Source organism: Cetorhinus maximus, chromosome 11 (assembly GCF_964194155.1).
Source record: "Cetorhinus maximus chromosome 11, sCetMax3.hap1.1, whole genome shotgun sequence".
In the NCBI taxonomy this organism is placed as follows: domain Eukaryota; kingdom Metazoa; phylum Chordata; class Chondrichthyes; order Lamniformes; family Cetorhinidae; genus Cetorhinus; species Cetorhinus maximus.
The window spans coordinates 120,759,198-120,781,259 of NC_135889.1; the positions used below are offsets into that span (position 1 = coordinate 120,759,198).

Genomic DNA, 22,062 nt, shown 5'->3' on the forward strand with positions numbered 1-22,062 from the left:
TCAAACGTCCTAGACTCCCCCGCCAGAGGAAACAGCTTTTCTGAATCGATTGGTTTCATGTTTTTAGCCTCAATTAGCTCTCTCCTCAACCACCTTAAATTCAAGGGAATATAAGCAATAGTTATGCAACCTGTCATCATAATTTAAACCTTTAAGCTAAGGTCAAATATTGGGGATCTGTTATTCAGTCCCCTTGGTAAGGGGATAAGTGCCTATTTTCCTGTGTCCAGTTTCACTGGTCTCAACACGGTCACAGTAAGTGCCACCAGAAATGCAACCTGCAGTTATAACCCTAGGCTTGTAGGCTCAGAATGCACGGTTAGGTTCATGCCTAACTCGATCTTGACTAAAAGTGACAGGAAGCAGCATAGCGCGCTGGAATCAGCAATATTGAGTTAAAGCAGCAGGCCCCTGGTGCTTGATAACCGCTCCTGCGAAGCTCCCGGGGACGGTTTACCACATTAAAGGTGCTATGCGAATGCCAGCTGTTTGTTGTGTTGTGGTGCAATGAATGCCGGCCTCCAGCAGGTGGCACCACGTTGCCCGCCTGTGCAGTGCTGGGAAGGTGAAGGCCGGGTTTAATTTCCACACTGATCAATGGGGAAAGAGGAGGGGATTGCAACTAATGGGATAGCCCTTTCAAATAGCCAGCACAGTCTTTGAAGGGCTGAATGGCTTCCTTCCTCTGCTATACGATTCTCTGATCATAAAAGGTACAAAAAAAACCTTCTGGAAATAGTGGGAAACCAAGGGTCTAGCGAGAATGAGGAACTTAAAGAAATTAATATGCGCAAAGATATTTTTTAAATTGCTTCACGGGATGTGGGTGTCACTAGCTAGGCCAGCATTTATTGTCCATCCCTAACTGTCCTAGAGAAGGTGGCGGTGAGCAGTCCATGTGGATACGATGCAGTTAGGAAGGGAGTAAGTAATGGAGAAATTTATTTATTCTTTCATGGGATGTGGGTGTCGTTGGCAAGGCCAGCATTTGTTGCCCATCCCTAATTGCCCTTGAACTGAGTGGCTTGCTAGACCATTTCTGAGGGGCAGTTAAGAGCCAACCACATTTGCTGTGGGTCTGGAGTCACATGTCGGCCAGACCAGGGAAGGATGGCAGATTTCCTCCCCTAAAGGGATGGCAATCGATGATAGTTTCACGGTCACCATTACTGAGATTAGCTTTACATTCCAGGTTTATTTTCATTGAAATTTAAATTCTAGCAGTTACCGTTGTGGGATTTGAACCCTTGTCCCCAGAGCATTAGCCTGGGCCTCTGGATGATTAGTCTAGTGACATTACCGCTACACCACTAAATTAATAGAGTTAACAGTCAACAAGTTCTTGGAGCTGATGACTTGCATCCTAGGGTGTAAATGAGGTGGCTGCAGAGATAGTGGATCCACTGGTTTTGATCTTCCAGAATTCCCTAGGTTCTAGAACAATCCCCAATGACCAGAGGGTAGCAAACGTAAACCCACTATTCTAGAAAGGAGGGAGAGAGGAAACAGGGAGCGAAGGCCTGTTGGCCTGACATTAGTAGTAGGTCAATCCACTGTATCATTGAGGATGTAACTCTGTTGGTAACATTCTCACTTCTGAATCATAAGGTTCTGGGTTCATGTCCCACCCCAGGGCTGGAGCATGGCTGACATTCCTAGTGCAGCACTGAGAGCACATTGCCTTGTTGGAGGTAAGGTAATGTGGCGAGTAACTCATCTCCTGACTCCCTAAAGGCTGTCCACCATCTACAAGACACACATCAGGAGTGTAATAGAATACTCTCCAATTGCCTGAATGAGTGCAACTCCCCCAATGCTCAAGAATCTCAACACCATCCAGGACAAAGCAGCCCACTTGATTGGCACCCCTTCTGCAAATGTTCACTCCCCCCGCCACCAACGAACAGAGTCAGGAGGTGAGTTACTCACTGCAGGATTCCTAGGCTCTGACCTGCTCTTGTAGCCACAGTGTTTATATGGCTAGTCCAGTTCAGTTTCTGGTCAATGGTAACCCCCAGGATTTTGATAGTGGGGGATTCAGAGATGGTAATGCCATTGAACGTCATGGGGTGATGGTTAGATTCTCTCTTGTTGGAGATGGACATTGCCTGGCATTTGTGTGGTGTGAATGTTACTTGCCACTTGTCAGCCCAAGCCTGGATATTGTCCAGGTCTTGCTGCATTTAGACATGGACTGCTTCAGTATCTGAGGAGTCGTGACTGGTGCTGAACATTGTGCAATCATCAGCGAACATCCCCACTTCTGACCTTATGATGGAAGGTGGACCTTATGATGCACAATGGAAGCAGTGTGTACCACCTACAAGATGCACTGCAGGAATTCACCAAGGCTCCTTAGACAGCACCTTCCAAACCCATGACCACTACCACCTAGAAGGACAAGGGCAGCAGATAGATGGGAACACCACCACCTGGAAATTCCCCTCCAAGCCACTCACCGTCCTGACTCGGAAATATATCGCCTTCCTTCACTGTCGCTGGGTCAAAATCCTGGAACTCCCTCCCTAACAGCACTGTGGGTGTACCTACACCACATGGACTGCAGCGGCTCAACAAGGCAGCTCTCCACCACCTTCTCAAGGGCAACTAGGGATGGGCAATAAATGCTGGCCTAGCCAGCGACACCTGCATCCCATGAATGAATTTTTTTAAAGTATTTTGAAGAAAAGCAGGGAAGTTATCCCTGGTATCCTGGCAATCTTTTATCCCTTGATCAGCATCACCAAAAAACGGATTATCTGGTCATTATAACGTTGCTGTTTGTAGGAGTTTGCTGAATTGGCTGCTACATTACATCACAGCAGTGACTACACCGAGGAAGGATGCAATTCCCTTTAAACCAGTGTAACGAAGGTTCACTGGACTGATTTCTGGGATGAGGAGATTGTCCTATGAGAAGAGATTGAGTAGACCAGGATTACATTTTCCAGAGTTTAGAAGAATGAGAAGCGATTGGAACAGATTATCTGGTCATTATCACATTGCTGTTGTGGGATCTTTCTGTGTATCGATTGGCTGTGGCATTTTTCCTATTTTACAATCGTGGCGACACTTCAAAAGCACTTCATTGTCTATGAAGCACTTTGGGACTACGTCCTGAAGTCAAGAAAGGAGCTATGGAAAGGCAAATCTTCCTTGCTGCAATAATCCCACGGTTTGGTCAAAGGTTTCCCTCGTGACCTGTGCATGAATCTGACCCTTTGGTGCAACTCCATATTCCGAGCCAGTAACTCATCTCCGTGGCATTTTGCACTCCCTTTTCGCGCAGTTTCCTACCTCTGTTGCCACCACTAAGCGATTTCACACTGACTCAAGCATTGAAATGCCTCATTGAGGCAAAGAATTGGCTCCTTCCCGCTCACTCGCGGGAGTATTTAAAAGTAGCTTTGTCAAATTATTGTAAAGTTTCGGTGCATCTCAATAAAGAACTACTTTTGCCACGGAGCGACTTTTAATGAGACAAATGCAGCAGCCATTTTCCATCCAACAATGTCCCACAAACAACCATAAAACTAACAGCCTAAACCTAACAACTAATCTGTCTTTATCAAGGGGAGGTCATGCCTGACAAATCTGTTAGAATTCTTTGAGGAGGTAATGAGTAGGTTAGACAAAGGAGAGCCAATGGATGTTATCTACTTGGACTTCCAGAAGGCCTTTGACAAGGTGCCGCACAGGAGGCTGCTCAGTAAGATAAGAGCCCATGGTGTTCGAGGCAAGGTACTAGCATGGATAGAAGATTGGCTGTCTGGCAGGAGGCAGAGAGTGGGGATAAGGGGGTCCTTCTCAGGATGGCGGCCAGTGACTAGTGGAGTTCCACAAGGGTCAGTGTTGGGACCACAACTTTTCACTTTATACATTAATAATCTAGATGAAGGAGCTGAGGGCATTCTAGCTAAGTTTGCAGATGATACAAAGATAGGTGAAGGGACAGGTAGTATTGAGGAGGCGGGGAGGCTGCAGAAGGATTTGGACAGGTTAGGAGAATGGGCAAAGAAGTGGCAGATGGAATACAACGTGGGGAAGTGTGAGGTCATGCACTTTGGTAGGAAGAATAGAGGCATAGACTATTTTCTAATTCTCCAGAATTCAGAAATCTGGAGTGCAAAGAGACTTGGGAGTCCTAGTCCAGGATTCTCTTAAGGTTAACTTGCAGGTTGAGTCGGTAGTTAGGAAGGCAAATGCAATGTTGGCATTTATTTCGAGAGGACTAGAATATAAAAGCAGGGATGTGCTGCTGAGGCTTTATAAGGCTCTGGTCAGACCACATTTAGAATATTGTGAGTAATTTTGGGCCCCGTATCTCAGGAAGGATGTGCTGGCCCTGGAGAGGGTCCAGAGGAGGTTCACGAGAATGATCCCAGGAATGAAAGACTTAACATATGAGGAATGTTTGAGGACTCTGGGTCTATACTCGATGGAGTTTAGAAGGATATGGGGGGATCTGATTGAAACTTACAGAATACTGAAAGGCCTGGATAGAGAGGACATGGGGAAGATGTTTCCATTAGTAGGAGAGACTAGGACCTGAGGGCACAGCCTCAGAGTAAAGGGAAGACCTTTTAGAACAGAGATGAGGAGAAACTTCTTTAGCCAGAGAGTGGTGAATCTATGGAATTCATTGCCACAGAAGGCTGTGGAGGCCAGGTCATTGAGTGTATTTAAGACCGAGTTAGATAGGTTCTTAATTGGTAAGGGGATCAAAGGTTATGGGGAGAAGGCAGGAGAATGGGGTTGAGAAACTTATCAGCCATGATTGAATGGTGGAGCAGACTCTATGGGCCGAATGGCCTAATTTCTACACCTATGTCTTATGGTCTTATGGTGGAGCTGGTTACATATTATTACAAAGCACTTACAGAACAGAAACAGGCCACTCAGCCCAACAGGTCTATACTGATGTTACATTTATTACGGGGCACGCCTCCGCCCACAAGTAGCTACCTCATCTCACCCTATAAACATATCATAACAACATAAGGACACAAGAAATAGAGTAAACCCACATGTCCCATCGAGCCTGCTCCACCATTCAATACGATCATGGCTGATCTTGGGCTTCAACTCCACTTCCCCTAACCACACCATTTATCCCTTGATTCCCTGAGAGACCAAAAATCAATGTCGGAGCACCCGCAGCCCCTTGGGGCAGAGAATTCCAAAGATTCACAACCCTTTGAGTGAAGAAATTTCTCCTCTCAGTCTTAAATGATCCCTCATCCTGAGAATGTGCCGCCCCCCCCGCAACGTGTTCTAGAGCGCCCGGCCAGTGGAAACAATCTCTCAGCCTGTCAAGCCCCCTTCACCATCTTGTTTCAATGAGATCACTTCTCGCTCAAATTGGACAAAGTAGCATTCCCTCAGCACAGCGACAGAGCGTTAGCCTAGCTTAAACCGATCAACTCCCGCTGTTGGCCACAACCATCCCAGAGCGTGGCTGAAATTATAACTTTCAGTCCCAAAGGGCTCCCAACCGAGCTGAACTTTCACCCTTTCACCCCTGTAATTTCAAGGAAATTCCGCTAAACTTTTACAAATCGTTGGCTCAGCTTCAGTGGGAGTATTGCATCCGACTGCGGGCGCTGGATCTTTAGAAAGGATGACAATGCCTTGGAGAGGGTGCGGAGGAGGTTTATCAGAGCGTTACCGGAGATGAAGAACTTCAGTTATGTGGAGAGAACTGGAGAAGCTGAGATTGTTCTCCTAACAGCAGAGAAGACGAAGAGGTGTTCAAAATGATGAGGGTTTTGATAGAGTAAGTAGAGAGAAACTGCTTCTAGTGGCAGGTGGGTCAGTAACCAGAGGACACAGATTTAAGATAATTGGCAAAAGGACCAGGGGGAAATAAGAAATATTTTTACACAGTGAGTTGTTGTGATCTGGAAGACGCTGCCTGAAGGGGCGGTGGAAGCAGATTCAATGGGAACTTCCAAAAGGGAATTGGATAAATACTTGAAAAGGAAAAATTTGCAGGACAATAAGGGAAAGAGCGAGTGCGGAGTGGAGCTAATTGGGTAACTCTTTCAAAGGGCCAGCACAGGCACAATGGGCTGAATGGCCTCCATCCATGGTCAATCACAATCCTCCTGCTTGACCTGAGGGGGTATGGTTACTCCCTAAGGAGTCTTGACTATTGTTCCCTGCTGTGTTTTGTAAATGGATTGTCGAATCATTACAGGACTTTGGTTTTATGATAGAAAGATTGCTTCCTCTTTGATGAGTGAACTTTCTTCTTCTTCAGAGACAGGTTTGGCCTCAGCCTGCACCAAGGACGACTCACCGACCTTGAAATAAAGAGATACATGGTGTATTAGAATTGAAACCTGCAGCAGTTTCCCGCCTCTTCTTCCCACTCTTTCTACCCACCTACGAAATTGTCTAGCACCCGGGAACATAATGCTTTAAACACAGCCCCACAGAAGCAAAGGAATGTGTGACTGAATAGCAAGTACTTAATGGGGCTTTGCAAACTAAATATTTGGGACTTTGGGATCTCTTCAAACAACAAAACAATAATATTACACACCGGTGTAGGATTGAAAAGTAAAACTAATCCAAGGATACTGAAAAGCACAATGGAGGAGGCAATTGGGGAGAGTAATGTGCAGGCAAAGGGTGGGAAGAGGAGGTGGGGAGGGGGCAATTTTTTGCCTGATGTCCTGTTTCAATGTTGCATTCCTTTTATCGATCCAGTCGCATTTTCAGAGCAGGCTGCATTTGGCACAGAGACTCCTACAGTTTCCATGCCTACCTTAAACAAAGCTAGGCTCCCCAGCAACGGCAGGAGGGAGAGTCACACCGGTCATCGCAAACACTAATCTGGACCTGATAAATAACAAAAGAACTTGCATTTATATAGCGCCTTTCACAACATCAAAGCACTTTGCAGCCAAAGAAGTGTTTTTTTGAAGTGTAGTCACTGTCGTAGGAAATGTGGCAACCAATTTGCACAGAGCACGCTCCCACCAATAGCAGTGTGGTAATGGCCAGATATTCATTTTTTTTTATCTTGCTATTGGCTGAGGGATTAATTTTGGCCCAGAACACTGGGGAGAACTGTCCTGTTCTTCTTCAAAAATAGTGGCTTTGGGATCTTTTCCATCTGAGAGGGCCTAACATCTCATCAGAGAGATGCCACCTCTGTCAGCCCAGAGGCTGAGGGAATTGGGTCTATATCCTCTGGAGTTTAGAAGAATGAAAGGTGATCTCATTGCAATATACAAGACTCTGAAGGGGCTTGACAGGGTGGACGCTGCGAGATTGTTTTCACTGATCAGGGAATCTAAAACACGGGGACACAGTCTCCAGGATAAGGGGGCGATCCTCTTTTAAAAATTTATTCTTTCACGGGATGTGGGCGTCGCTGGCTAGGCCAGCATTTACTGCCCATCCCTTTAACAACTGGACTGAGGAGAAATTAATTTGCTAAAATGGTGGTGACTCTCTGGAATTCTCTACCTCAGAGGGTTGTGGATGCTCCATCGCTGAATACATTTAAGGCTGGGATGGACAGATTTTTGGTGTGTCAGGGAATCAAGGGATATGGGTGGGAAAATGGAGTTGAAGCCCAAGGTCAGACATGATCGTATTGAATGGCAGAGCAGGTTCGATAGGCCATGTGGTCTCCTCCTGCTCCTATTTCTTGTGTTCTTATGCCAATCTGGGTACACATAAAGCAGAGATTAATTTTAAACCTCTTCCATTTAAAATATGTTTTGAGTAACTCAGCCAAAGGGTAACTTTGTGCTTTGGAGTAAAACGGACAATAGTTTGTCTGCAATAGAGATAAAAATGGAGATAATGGCTTCCTAGTGTTCTGTAGCTTTCTATTTGAAATGGGTTGCCAACTTACTACTTTATCACAAATAACAACAACAACTTGTATTTACATAGCGCTGTAAAAGTGGTGAATCATTCCAAGGCACTTCACAGGAGTGTTATCAAACAACGATTGACACTGAGCCACATGAGATACTAGGGCAGGTGAGCCAAAGCTTGGTCAAAGAGGTGGGTTTTAAGCAGCACCATAAAGGAGGAGAGAGGTGGAGAGGTTTAAGGAAGGAATTCCAGAGCTTAGAGCCCAGGCAGTTGGAGGCACGGCCACCAACATTGGAGAGATTGAAATTGGGAATGCTCAAGAGGTCAGAATTAGAGGAGCACAAAGATTTTTTAAATTCTTTCACAGAATGTGGGCGTTGTTGGCTAGGCCAGCATTTATTGCCCACCCATAATTGCCCTTGAGAAGGTGGTGGTGAGCTGCCTTCTTGAGCCGCTGCAGTCCACGTGGTGTAGGGACACACACAGTGCTGTTAGGGAGGGAGTTCAAAGATTTTGACCCAGCAACAGTGAAGGAACGGTGATATATTTCCATGTCAGGATTGTGAGTGACTTGGAGGGGAACTTCCAGGTGGTGGTGTTCCCATCTCTCTGCTGCCCTTGTCCTTCTAGGCGGTAGAGGTCACCTAGTTTGGAAGGTGCTGTCGAAGGAGCCTTGGTGAGTTGCTGCGGTGCATCTGTGCATCGCTGGTGGACGGAGTGAATGTTGAAGGTGGTGGATGGGGTGCCAATCAAGTGGGCTGCTTTGTCCTGGATGGTGTTAACCTTCTTGAATGTTGTTGGAGTTACACTCATTCAGGCAAGTGGGGAGTATTCCATCACACTCCTGACTTGTGCCTTGTTGATGGTGGACAGGCTTTGGGGAAATCAGGAGGTGAGTTACTTAGATTTCCAGAAGGCATTTGATAATGTGTCACATCAAAGATTATTGCAGAAAATAAAAGCTCATGTAGATAGTGAAGCCAAAAGACTATTGAGTCTGAAGACAGATATGGTGGATGAGAGAGTTCCAGAAAATATCTGAAAAGTGAAACATAAAATATAGAAACATAGAAAAATAGAAGCAGGAGTAGGTCATTCGGCCCTTCGAGCCTGCTCCACCATTCAATATGATCATGGCTGATCCTCTATCTCAACGCCATAATCCTGCTCTCTCCCCATACCCCTTGATGCCTTTAGAGTCTGGAAATCTATCTATTTCCTTCTTAAATATATTTAGTTATTTGGCCTTCACAGCCCCTTGTGGTAGAGGATTCCACAGGTTCACCACCCTCTGAGTGAAGAAGTTTCTCCTCATCTCAGTCCTAAACACCTACCCTGTATCCTGAGACTGTGACCCCTTGTTCTAGGCCCCCGGTCCAGAGGAAATATCATCCCTGCAGCCAGTCTGTCCGGCCCTGTCAGAATTTTATACATTTCAATGAGGTCCCCACACACTGTTCTAATCTCCAGTGAACACAGACCTAGTCGGCCCAATCTCTCCTCATACGACAATCCTGACATCCCAGGAATCATTCTGGTGAACATTCGCTGCACTCCCTCTATGGCAAGTATATCCTTTCTTAGGTAAGGAGACCAAAACTGCTCACAATACTCCAGGTGTGGTCTCACCAAGGCCCTGTATAGCCCCAGTAAGACATCCTTGCCCCTGTACTCAAAGTCATCTCGCAATGAAGGCCAGCATACCATTTGGGCTAGGGTTCTGAAAGAGGTAGCTGCAGAGACACTGGATGCACTGGCTACGATTTTCCAAAATTCCCTAGCTTTTAGAATGGTCACAGCGGATTGAAAGTTAGCAAATGTAATACTATTATTCAAGAAAGTAGTGAGAGAGCAAACAGGGAACTATGGGCCAGTTAGCCTGACATCAGTCATTGGGAAAATGCTGGAATCTATTATTGTGTTAGGAACTAGAGATAGTTTAAGTAAGTTATATTTGTATTTGTGGGCATTAGGATGGGTTTTAGCTTTAAGTTTAAGTTTAATTTGTGTTTCGATATTGGTGTTAAGAAAAGGGGAAACTTGAGTTTTGGTTTCACTTTAAAAGATGCCTGCATTATAATGAGGTTTTACGACGAAGGAAAGTTAAAACAAACACAAAATCTGGGCTGTTGCCTCACAACAGGAGGCCCACACAGAGGCAGGGAGAAACAGAAAGCAATTTTAGTTCAGTTGGAAGCAGGTGCCAGGAGACGCTAGACACAGGAGAGGGAACTGCAGGAAGCAGGTTCCGAAAACTAAAGAAGAAAGTCCCCAAAACCAGGGCGTGAAACAGCAGAAAGGTCCCAAGAAGTCCTTCTGGTCAGAGGAAGAACAGGAGTCTGGAAAAGGTCCTGTTTAGTCAATTTGGAAGTAAGGAGCAGAAGGGGAGGCTTCAAGCTTAAAGGGAGAAAGCTGCAGACTTAAAGCAAAATAGGATTGTGAGAAGCCAGAAGATGCAAGGAGACAGCCGAGGGTCTGCAGCAGTGGTGTTCTGTTGGAATGGCTGAGCGTTTGAGAGAAAGTATGTGAAAGGCAAAGCCTGAATGCACGTGGCGATTCAGGGGAGAGGAGCATCGGAAGGAGAGTTCGAAACCCTGGAAGTGGGGCCTTGTGGAAGGCTTCCGAGAGAAAGTATCATTTGGGGGAAGATTCCAAAGTGAGTTCTTTGAGAGTGGAGATTGGAAGCCGTCATGTGAAAGTCAAATTTCAGTGAGTCTGGTTGGCTCACAGTGTAACAAGCGTTTGGGGAGAGCTGATGAGAGACCCATTGCATCTGTCTGGGGTGGCATCTGTCATTTGGTTTCAGAGTGTGGTGTGCCTGACCACAGGTCACCAATTGGTTTACATGGACTGTCTACTTACTGTCAACATTAGAGTATAAGTTAGCTTTTGTAACCTGTACAAACCTGTATATATCACAGAATCAATGAATATGGGGAGTGGTCAGAAAAGTGGAGTTGAAGCCAAAGATCAACCATGGTTGATCATATTGAATAGCGGAGCAGGCTCGATGGGCCATATGGTCTACTCCTGCTCCTTTTCCTTCTGTTCTTATGCAGGTATTTTCATGGGAATAAAGATCCAGGTGGTGTGCAGAACAAAACACGGTGGCGAATTTGCAGGCCACCATAAGATCTAGGGGAATGTACTTCGCCCTAGACATGATGGGCCAAATGGCCTCCTTCTGTGCTGTAACAATTCTGTGATTCTGTGCAAGTGAATGTCTGGCCACAAACAGACCATAGCTGAAGCTGAAGAACTAGTAGGACCTGTAGGCCAGGCGCAGGCTGGGCAGGGAACAGCAGCAGTGTGGTGAGGTCTGTAAACTGATCAGAGTTACTTTAAAATTTAAGCAACAGAGCAGTAGGTCAGAGAAACAGCAGCCAAGTCTCCAGTATAGCACAGTGCAGTGAAAAAGGAAAAGGCTGGCATTTATAAAGTGCTTTTCATGATCATCAGATGCCTCAAAGGGCTTTACAGCTGATGGAGCATTTTTAAAGAGTAGCCACTGTTGTAATGTAGGAAACATGGCTGCTAATCTGCCCACAACAAACTCCCACAAACAGCAATGTGGTGATGACCAGATAAGCTGTATTTTTTCTAATGCTGATTGAGGGATATATATTTGCCAGGAAACTGGGGAGAACGCCCCTGCTCCTCTTCTATAGATTTTTGATGGACAAAAGAGTCAAGGGTTATGGGCGGGGTTTAGGGACGCAGACAGGAAAGTGGAGTTGAGACCACAACCAGATCGGCCATGTCCTTATCAAAGGGCGGAGCAGGCTCAAAGGGCCGAAAGGTCCTGCTCCTAAGACCTATGTTCACATGGTCAACGTTGTGCCGTGGGATCTTTTATACGTCAATCTCAGTCTAGCATCGCACCTAAAAGATGGCACGTCCGACAGCGTCGCACTCCCTCAGTACTGTACTGGGGTGTCAGCCTTGATTTTTGTGCTCAAGTCCTGGAGTGGGGCTTGAACCTTGTGACTCAGAGGCGAGAGTGCGGCCAACTGAGCCACAGTTGACACACGCAAAGTACTGACATCCAGAGAAATCCATTTGAAAGGCAAATTTAAGAACTCACTAAGGAAAGTAGAGGGCAGGTGTGGTGGAGATGAGATTTGGCAAAGCCAAGGTCTATTATTTGGTGATTGAGTACTGCTTTAGAAATCTGCAAGGAGGGATAGGATGGTCACTCATCACATTCAGAGAGTGGCAAGAATATGGAACTTGCTACCTTAAAATAGCTACTGTCTAGGAGAAGTTTCTCCTGAACTCCTTATAAGATTTACTAGTGAATCCCTTATTCTCCTGCTACATTTTCCCCATACAATCACTATTCTTCAGAGCGCGGGTGTGGGGGGTCACCCTCCAGGATTGGCCTGAATTCTCTGAGAATTGAAGGTTAATCCCCAGGACACTGTTGTAGCAAAGCTTGGGGAGAAAGCTCACCAGGGCATTAAATATTAACTTTGAACACTTGAATTTATTCATTGCAAAATATATTGGAGATGGTGGGGTGGGGTAAAAGCTTATTTCGCACATAGTCAAGGACAATCCAATTGGATAAAGTCTGTTCCCTTTTCAATTGGGTGTGGGAAGGCAGTGTGCATGGAGGATGAACCAATGGTAGGAGTCTGGCTGGGGATAGGAGATCATGTGATATTTATGTTCCCCACTAGTTCTGATTTTGGCCACAAGTGGAAACACTTACAGGACGTCTTGCCTGGATTCTAACTAGTGGTGCTTGCCAACCTTCTCAAGATTGTTGGAGGGAGGTCTGGCCCCATTTCAAGGTGGGCTGCAGACCCCAAAACAGGGGGGTGCAACTGATGCAGGCAAGGCATGTTCATTGAGTGTTTCCGGTTGGCCTACGAAAGGCTACAATTGTGCAAAGCTATGCTCAGTCCCCACCTAAAGTTCAGTTCTGAGCGGAGCACCTCAGGTAGGACATATTGGCTTTGGAGAGGATTGGTGTAAATTCACCAGAAAAATACCAGGGCTGGAATTGGTTCAATTATGAGGACAAGTTACATAGACTAGGTTTGTACAAACATGCCTACCCCCACCATCTCATAAATCAAGAGACAAACCCATAAAAATCAAGTGATTTGGCATAAAAATCATGGTGGTCTTTGTTTTCAAGCTTAGACCAAGATAGATTGACAATTGAATTATAAACCTCATTTGTGGGTTTATTTAATCTCTAAACAGATCAGAGCTATATTATTGCATCTGATGATGGTTTACAAAGAACTATTCCTCGTCGATAGAAGTGAAAGATCCCACGCTGCTATTTCAAAGAGGATCAAATGGCAGCAGCAGAAAAGCCCCAAGATTCCTGAGCCCCCCTTACAAGATCACATGAGGCTGAATTTGTCCGAGAAATTGAGTTGGCGTGAATGAGCTCCTGTGCGAGCAGGGGACTTTTTGCTGGTGTCCTGACCAATATTTATTTCTCAACCAAGGCGTTGGGGGGGGGGGTGGAAATTACCTGGTCATTATCACATTGCTGTTCATGGGAGCTTGCTGTGCATAGTTTGGCTGCCGCATTTCCTACATTACAACAGCGACCACACTTCAAAAACACTTCTTTTTTATTTGTTCATGACATGTGAGCATCGCTGGCTGGGCCAGCATTTATTGCCCATCCCTAATTGCCCCTTGAGAAGGTGGTGGGTGAGCTGCCTTCTTGAACCATTGCAGTCCATGTGGTGCAGGTACAGCCACAGTGCTGGTAGGGAGGGAGTTCCAGGATTTTGACCCAGCGACATAATTGGCTGCAAAGTGCTTTGGGGCTTTGTGAAAGACGCAGTTGAAATATAATTTCTTTCATCCTCCTCCCTCTGCTTTTTGCTGTAGTCTTTTCCACCTCAAATGATCCCATTTTTTGTTTCTTTAGTTGTCTTATTATCATCTCCTTTTGCCTTATCCCAACATCCCTTTTGTCATTTAACCTCCCCTGCCCACCCCCACAGGTCACAGACCTTCCCTTTTGTTCTTCCCTCCCCTCATCACTCGTGCTCCACGCCCTGCTTTTTTCCTGGCTCTGTTACTCCCTTAAAAAACGATTAAATCTCGAGCATCCTCCAGTTCTGCTGAAACATTAACTCTGTTTTGCTCTTCACAAATGCTGCATGACCTTGCTGAGCGTTTGCTCAGCATCCTCCGTGTTTTGCTTTGATGTCACTAAAAACAGATTCTCTGGTTATTACTGCGTTGCTGTTTGTGGGATCTTGCCGTGTGCAAGTTGGCTGTTGTGTCTTCCACATTACAGCAGTGACTATGCTTTAAAAAGCACTGCATTGCAGTAAAGCACTTTGGGAATGCAACTTGCTGTATAATATAATTGCAAGTCCTCTCTTAACCTAAATGCAAGCTTTATTTCCTTTGTCCTTTCATGGAATGGGATGTGGGTGTTGGCTGACAAGGCCAGCATTTGCTGTCCATCCCTAATTGCCCTTGAACTGAGTGGCTTGCGGGGCCATTTCAGGGGGCAGTTAAGGGTCAACTACATTGTTGTGGGTCTGGAGTCACATGTAGGCCAGGCCAGGTAAGGACAGCAGGTTTCCTTCCAACCAGATGGATGAATCAGTCAATGATGGTTAACATTACTGAGCACTAACTTCCAGACTTAGTAATTGAACTGAAATTCCATCAACCCACATAGTGGGATTTGAACACATAACCCAGGCTTACTGGAGTATACTAGCCAAGTGACGGTACCGCTACGCTACGCCACGCCACCCTTCCCCCATTACTGCACTGCGCACCCCACCCACCTCCATTCAGCCACTGCGTGCCTGATCCCAGAGACAATGCGGCGAGCGGCGCTACGCGAATGCAATTTTTTTTTTTAGGATTGCAAGATGAAAAAAGATGATGTGGTTTGCCTTCTACCATCCTGATGTCACATTCTGTGACAATGTAAAAAAAAATGATACAGTTCTTTTACTAAACATTTGTCTTCCTTCTATAGTTGGCCAGACCCACAAAATTGATTCAACAATTAAAACTGTAAGAAGATGTATACACACACACACAAAAAAAATACCGGGTTGAATGCAAAACAGACAAGGCTGGAAAAGCACAGCCAGAGAGGTCTGGTAGCCTCTGTGGCGTCTAGAGAGGGACTGCAAACATTAAACTCTGCCTCTCTCTCTCTGCAGATGCTGCCAGACCTGCTGAGCTTTCTTCCCCAGCTTTCTGGGGGTTTTTTTTTTGGCGGGGGGGGGTTTCAGGTTGCCAGCATCCGCAGTATTTCGGCTTTCACCGCCCTGTTTGAGTTTGTGGTCAGCATAGGAAGCCGTTGCGTTGGTGACCGGAGCCGATAGTAATTTGAGCGCTGGTCTCCTGGAGAAAAAAAGCCGATTGCGTCAACAATCGGATCTCTCTCTCTCTCTCTCTCTCTGTGCTGGTTGCTACCAACAAACTCCCCCCTTGAGCTGCTTTGTCACCAGCCCTTTGTCCCCGTTCTCCTGCTATAAACCCGGGCAGGGACGCAGGCACCTGTCAGTCTGCTCAGAGTCTTTTACCCCCTCCACCACCACCACCACCACCATCCCACCTCATCTCGTCTATTCCTGAAGCTTGGACGGTAGGAGATCTGGAAGAATGGTGAGCTGGCTGCCTTTATTCAGACTCCCCATCAATACTGCAAAACAAGCTGCATTGGCTGCAAAGCCTTTTTTAAAAACTGTTAAAAAGAAACTGTTAAAAAAGCCTCGGGCTCTTTTGCAGAGGAAAAATTTAACAGGAGAGGGGGTTGCATAACCTTAAAAAAAAACTCGGTCAAAGGAAATAGGTTTTCGAGAAGCATCTTTAAAGAGGAGAGACAAAGAGAGAGAGAGAGAGAGAGACGGAGAGAGAGAGAGAGGTAGAGAGACGGAAGGGTTTAGGGAGAAAATTCTACAGCTGAAAGCTGAAGGCACAGCCGTCCAAAAATGGTTTCCTGTGAAGGAACTGGGGCTGGGGCTGGGGTTGGGGGGTTGGGGTTTGGGGGGGGGTTGGGGTTTGGGGGGGGGAGGGGAAATGGACTAGAGGCCAGAATTGGGAGATCGTGCGAGGGTTGTAGGGTTGATAGAGCTTCTGAGATGGGGGTGGGGGGAGATGGGGGTGGGGGGAGATTGGGGGGGTGGGGGGAGATTGGGGGTGGGGGGAGATGGGGGTGGGGGGAGATTGGGGGGGTGGGGGGTGATGGGGGGGTGGGGGGGTGGGGGGAGGTCAGTGAGGGGGGGTGGGGGAGGTCAGTGAGGGGGGGTGGGGGGAGGTCAGTGAGGGGGGGTGGGGGGAGGTCAGTGAGGGGGGGTGGGGGGAGGTCAGTGAGGGGGTGGGGGGAGGTCAGTGAGGGAGTGGGGGGAGGTCAGTGAGGGGGGGTGGGGGAGGTCAGTGAGGGGGGGTGGGGGAGGTCAGTGAGGGGGGGTGGGGGAGGTCAGTGAGGGGGGGTGGGGGAGGTCAGTGAGGGGGTGGGGGGAGGTCAGTGAGGGGGGTGGGGATTTGAGGAGAGGGGTTGAGAGTGTTTAAGGCGGGGTTGCTGTGCAGGAGGGAGAAAGGGTGTTGATAGCCGGGCTGGGAAGTTGGGGGGGGGGAGGGTCTGTGCCCGGATAATGGTGTTGGGCTATCGATAGATCCAGCTCCACAATCTCTCTCCGCCTGCCCTGCGGTGAAAGGCTGGGCATTGGGAGGAGGGGGGGGGGGGTTGGTGTGGTTTTGGAGGGGGGGGGTTGGGGTGGTTTTGGGGGGGGGTTGGGGTGGTTTTGGGGGGGGGGGGTTGGTGTGGTTTTGGAGGGGGGGGGTTGGGGTGGTTTTGGGGGGGGGTTGGTGTGGTTTTGGGGGGGTGGGGGCAGTGGGACAGGAGCCCAAACTCCTGCAGATCCGGTCATGTTGGCTGGGTTTTTTTGCCGCCTCGGGAACCTGGCTGTCTGAGATCTCACTGACTCACTGTCTGGCTTGTCTGGCTGCCGCCGATTCTCGTTGCCTTTGGGGTTGGGGGGGCTCTGTCTGGTGGCGATCTCTGTCTGGGGACTCTCTGTCTGGGGGAGATCGCTGTCTGGGGACTCTCTGTCTGGGGGAGATCTCTGTCTGGGGAGTCTCTGTCTGGGGGAGATCTCTGCCTGGGGAGTCTCTGTCTGGGGGATATCTCTGTCCGGGAAGTCTCTGTCTGGGGGATATCTCTGTCTGGGGAGTCTCTGTCTGGGGGATATCTCTGTCCGGGAAGTCTCTGTCTGGGGGTATCTCTGTCTGGGGAGTCTCTGTCTGGGGGAGATCTCTGCCTGGGGAGTCTCTGCCGTGGGGTATCTCTGTCTGGGGGCTATCTCTGTCCGGGAAGTCTCTGTCTGGGGGATATCTCTGTCCGGGAAGTCTCTGTCTGGGGGTATCTCTGTCTGGGGAGTCTCTGTCTGGGGGCTATCTCTGTCCTGGGAGTCTCTGCCGTGGGGTATCTCTGTCTGGGGTGTCTCTGTCTGGGGGGGGTATCTCTGTCCAGGGAGTCTCTGCCGTGGGGTATCTCTGTCTGGGGTGTCTCTGTCTGGGGGGGGTATCTCTGTCCAGGGAGTCTCTGCCGTGGAGTATCTCTGTCTGGGGAGTCTTTGCCTGAGGGGGGGTCTCTATCTGGGGAATTTTTGCCTTGGGAGTCTCTGTCTGTGGAGTCTCTGCTTGAGGGTATCTCTGTCTGGGGGTATCTCTGTCTGGGGAGTCTCTGCCTGGGGGTATCTCTGTCTGGGGAGTCTCTGCCTGGGGGTATCTCTGTCTGGGGAGTCTCTGCCTGGGGGTATCTCTGTCTGGGGAGTCTCTGTCTGGGGGTATCTCTGTCTGGGGAGTCTCTGTCTGTGGAGTCTCTGCTTGAGGGTATCTCTGTCTGGGGAGTCTCTGCCTGGGGGTATCTCTGTCTGGGGAGTCTCTGTCTGGGGGTATCTCTGTCTGGGGAGTCTCTGTCTGGGGGTATGTCTGTCTGGGGAGTCTCTGTCTGGGGGTATCTCTGCCCAGGGAGTCTTCTATTTCGGAAGTCTTTCTGCTTGGGGAGTCTGTGTGTGGGGAGTCTCTCCCTGGGGTGCCCTGTAGGGCAGCGTTGCTTTATCCCAGTGTGCCTGCCTCACCTCCGGATGGTTGGGGGGGGGTGGGGGGGTGTAGAATGTACGTTCACAGTTTGAAATCTGTGCAGGAAACAAATAATGCAGCTCAACTTTCTGTGGGCACGTGTGCAAGGTCAAGAAGTCATCGAGAGGTTTCAGAAAGGAACTAGACAGATTCCCTGTCAAAGAATGGGATTCAGAGCGGGGCTGGGTGGCCAGAAGTCGTCGTCTACTTGAAACGGTTGCAATGTTACTGTGAAATCAGTGATGCACGACTGACTGGGTGGAAGTGATCGGGCGCTTCACCTGTGGGAGAAGGGGGGAATTTAAAGAGCTGCGGCTTCAATGAGCTGAATGTCTTTTTCACATGTACCAGTTACACATTATTTGCAGCTCAGAACCAGACCATTCGGCCCAACTGGTCTATGCTGCCTTATGCTTCAGGTGGAGAAGGCGGGAGAATGGGGTTGAGAAACTTATCAGCCATGATTGAATGGCGGAGCAGACTCGATGGGCCGAATGGCCTAATTTCTGCTCCTATGTCTTATGGTCTTATGGTGGCTAGAGGTATTGCCACTGGAGGGGTAATCCGGAGACCCAGGGTAATGCTCTGGAGATGAAAGCAAAATACTCCAGATGCTGGAAATCTGAAATAAAAACAGAAAATGCTGGAAAAACTCAGCAGGTCTGACAGCAGTTGTGGAGAGAGAAACAGAGTTAACGTTTCGAGAGCTAAAGAGAAGTAGAAATGTGGTGGATGTTATACTGTGTGGGAGGAGGTGGAGCAGGTGGAGCTAGATGGAAGGTCAGAGATAGGTGGGAGAGAGTGACAAAGATGTCATGGACACAAGACAAAGTGGGTGTTAACAGTAGTGGTAAGGAGTAAAGAAGGTGCTAATAGTGGCATAAAGGTAAGGGCAGAATGTGGTAATAGCAGAACATGGGTCAGTGCTCTGTGAAAGCACAATGTAGAAACCAGTGACAGGTGGCCCTGTGGGGGGTGGTGTTTGGGGGGAAAAGGATTAAAAAATGAATAAAATAAAAATAAATGAATAATAAAATTACAGTTAAAAAACAAAGAAAAATCAACAATCTGGTTGAATTCAATAATAATCTGGAATTAAAAGTCTAATGATGACCATGAAACCATCATCAATTGTCGTAAAAACCCATCTGGTTCACTAATGCCTTTTAGGGAACAAAATCTGCTGTCCTTACCCGGAATGACCTAGAATCACAGAATCACGCAGTGCAGAAGAGGCCCTTCAGCCCATCAAGTCTGCACTGACACTTGAGAAACGCCTGGCCTACCTACCTAATCCCATTTACCAGCGCTTGGCCCATAGCCTTGAATGTTATGACGTGCCACGTGCTCATCCAGATACTTTTTAAAGGATGTGAGGCTAACCCGCCTCCACCACCCTCCCAGGCAGCGCATTCCAGACCGTCACCACCCTCTGGGTAAAAAAGGTTTTTCCTCACATCCCGCCTAAACCTCCTGCCCCTCACCTTGAACTTATGTCCCCTCGTGACTGACCCTTCAACCTACATGTGACTCCAGACCCACAGCAATGTGGTTGACTCTTAAACGCCCTCTGAACCAGGGCAATTAGGGATGGGCAATAAATGCTGGCCTAGCCAGCAACGCCCACATCCTGTGAATGAACAAATAAAAAGCCTCCTTCCACCTGCTTCCTCTCACCCTATCAATATATTCTATTATTTTCTCTCTCACGTAGTTTCCCTATAAATGTGCCTATGGTATTTGCCTTAACCACTCCGTGGTGGCAAGTTCCACATTCTCACCACTCTCTGGGCAAAGGAGTTTCTCCTGAATTCCTCATTGGCTTTATTAATGACTAAATAATAATGCGTTATTCACTCATTCAGTTGGAGGGATGAAGCACAGGAGTGAATTAAGGAGCTTAGCCCAGCTCAACCCTAAATGTGAGCCCCAGTTTTGGATTCACATTCTCTCGACGTATATTCCATCAAACATGTTCACGATTTTAAGGATCTCTTATTGGGTCACCCCCTCAGCCTTCTGTTTTAGCACGATCTTTGAGAGGGCTACCCAATTAGTCCCAATCGTCTTGTCCTTTCTCCAGAGCGTTCTTCAAATATATGTTCGGCCTGGAGCTCTGGATTGGGTTGGAGAACAATAGGTTTTGCAAGACTGGCAGAATCCTGGAGTGTTGTGATTTTTTTTTCCCCCAAAAATATACTTTATTCATAAAATGGGTAAGACTGCATCACAAAACATTTCAACTCGAAATTTACAGAAAGTGCAATGAAATTCAACATGTCTCTGTACAGTACATTCCACTCCTGGGTGCCTCTATACAATTGTAATTCTCTTGATATTTACAATGTACATTCCATATCAGGCATACAGCCCGAGAGGTTCTACAAATTTTCCAGCCCCTTGCTGTGTTGTGATTACCCGGATGTAGCAGGGCCCAGAGGCTGGTCCACAGCTGGAGGTGCTCCTTACAGGGTGGGGAAATTGGACCTGATGCCCCCTACAATTCAATAGCGGTACACCGGCGTGCAAATAAAAGATGCTCCAATGCATGGGATAAAACAAGTTTCTTAAAATGTGTTTGCTGCTCAAGGAATGTGACTTGAAAGGAGGGGTAAAGAAAGGCAAATAGTGAAGGATCAGAAAATATGGTCTGCCATTTACATTCTTAAAAATTTACTGAGAAATTTGACTTTGGGCTTCAGATTTTGTTTGTCAGCAAAGTCTTCTACATTTGCATGTCTCGGAGTTTTCATATTTTATTCAGAGTACTGGCCACAGGTAAGAGAATTTCATTGGAATTCAAGTTGTGCTCCACCCAAGGAAATATGTTAAAACTATTCGCTGGGTGTGGGCTGGGTAGGACACTGTTCCTTTTACCTCCATGGATATGGGTTTAAACCTCCTCCAGATCACTGGGATCAAGCTCTCTCCTCTCTCCCTCTTCCCTTGCTCCCTTTCTTTCTCTCCCTTTTTCCTTTGCTATCTCTCTCCCCCTCTGAGTCTCTCCATCCTCGCTTTCCATTCTCTCTTTCCCATTCCTTGCTCTCTCCTCCTCTGTCTTTTCTCCCCCTCTGTTTCTGTCTGTTCCTCTGACTTCTCCTTCCCCACTCTCTTTTTCCTGTGCTATCTCCCCTATCTCTCATTGTTTCTATCCAGTCTTACCTGTTTTCTCTCCCTTTTTCTTCTCATATCTTCCTCTTTCTCTCTCCCACTCCCTCTCTGATCCCTCTATCCTAACCCTCTCACTTCCCCTCCCCTTTCCCACTCTCTCCTTCCACTCTTCTCCACATCCTCTCTCTCCCATACACTCTCACCTACTCCTCTCTCTCTGCCACCTCTCCTTTTTCCTCTCCCCTACTTTCTCCGTCTCCTTCCTCTCTCCATCTTTCTCTCTCTCTCCCGCATCCCAGCAACCTCTCTCCCCATCTCCCCTTTCCCTTTCCACCTTCTCATTTTCCCTCCTCTCACTCTGTCAACCCATCCTCTTTCTCTTCTACCCCTCCTCTGTCTCCCTGCATCTCTCTCCATTCCTCTCTCCCATTCTCCCTCTCTACCCACCTACACTCTCTATTTCCCCTCACCCTTCTCTTTCCATTCCAGCAGAACAGAAAGCAAGAGAGCTGAGGTATAAGCGGCACACTCTCAGGAGTGGCTGAAGTATAAACTCAATGTTGGTTTGTTTGATGGGCCTGTGCAGTGCTTGACCTGAAACACCAGGCTTCAGAGCAGCTGAAGCCAAACTTTGCCAGGTGTTAGCATTTTCTTTCCCTGTGTACCTGGTAAAATGGCTTTCTCCCCTTATGCAAAACCTTAACATTCGACAGGAGCGATAATTAAGAGAATTTAACATGAGTCACATAAGGAAATATTAGATCCGGTGAACAAGAGCTGGGTTAAAGAGGTAGGTTTGAAGGAGCATCTTAAAGGAAGAGAGAGGGAGAGAGGTGGAGAGATTTGGACCCAGGCAGCCGAATGCATGGCCACCGATAATGGAGCGATTAAAATGGGGGTGCTGTTTTACATCTTAACAGGAAGACAATATGATCTAATGCTTGAGTTCCTAGCTTGATCTGATACAGAAATTAGCCTCCCCCAACCCCTTTCTTTTATTAATTTCATCTTATGCCA

The 22,062-nt window shown here is 47.5% G+C and overlaps 2 protein-coding genes across 4 annotated transcripts in view; both read left to right on the plus strand.

Annotated features, from left to right (window-relative positions):
- LOC144686882 (tubulin alpha-1D chain) overlaps nt 1-22,062 on the plus strand; it is a 917,839-nt gene that overhangs the window by 887,889 nt on the left and 7,888 nt on the right. Inside the window, exon 1 of one of the 3 annotated variants that reach the window (XM_078552694.1) lies at nt 15,323-15,456. The exons of the other annotated variants lie outside the window; for them this stretch is intronic. Coding sequence (XP_078408820.1) covers nt 15,454-15,456 — 3 coding nt within the window. The 5' untranslated portion in view covers nt 15,323-15,453. Of the gene's footprint in view, nt 1-15,322; nt 15,457-22,062 lie in introns of those variants that run through there. 3 annotated transcript variants of the gene reach the window in all.
- dnajb2 (DnaJ heat shock protein family (Hsp40) member B2) overlaps nt 1-22,062 on the plus strand; it is a 151,879-nt gene that overhangs the window by 7,092 nt on the left and 122,725 nt on the right. The window lies entirely within an intron of this gene.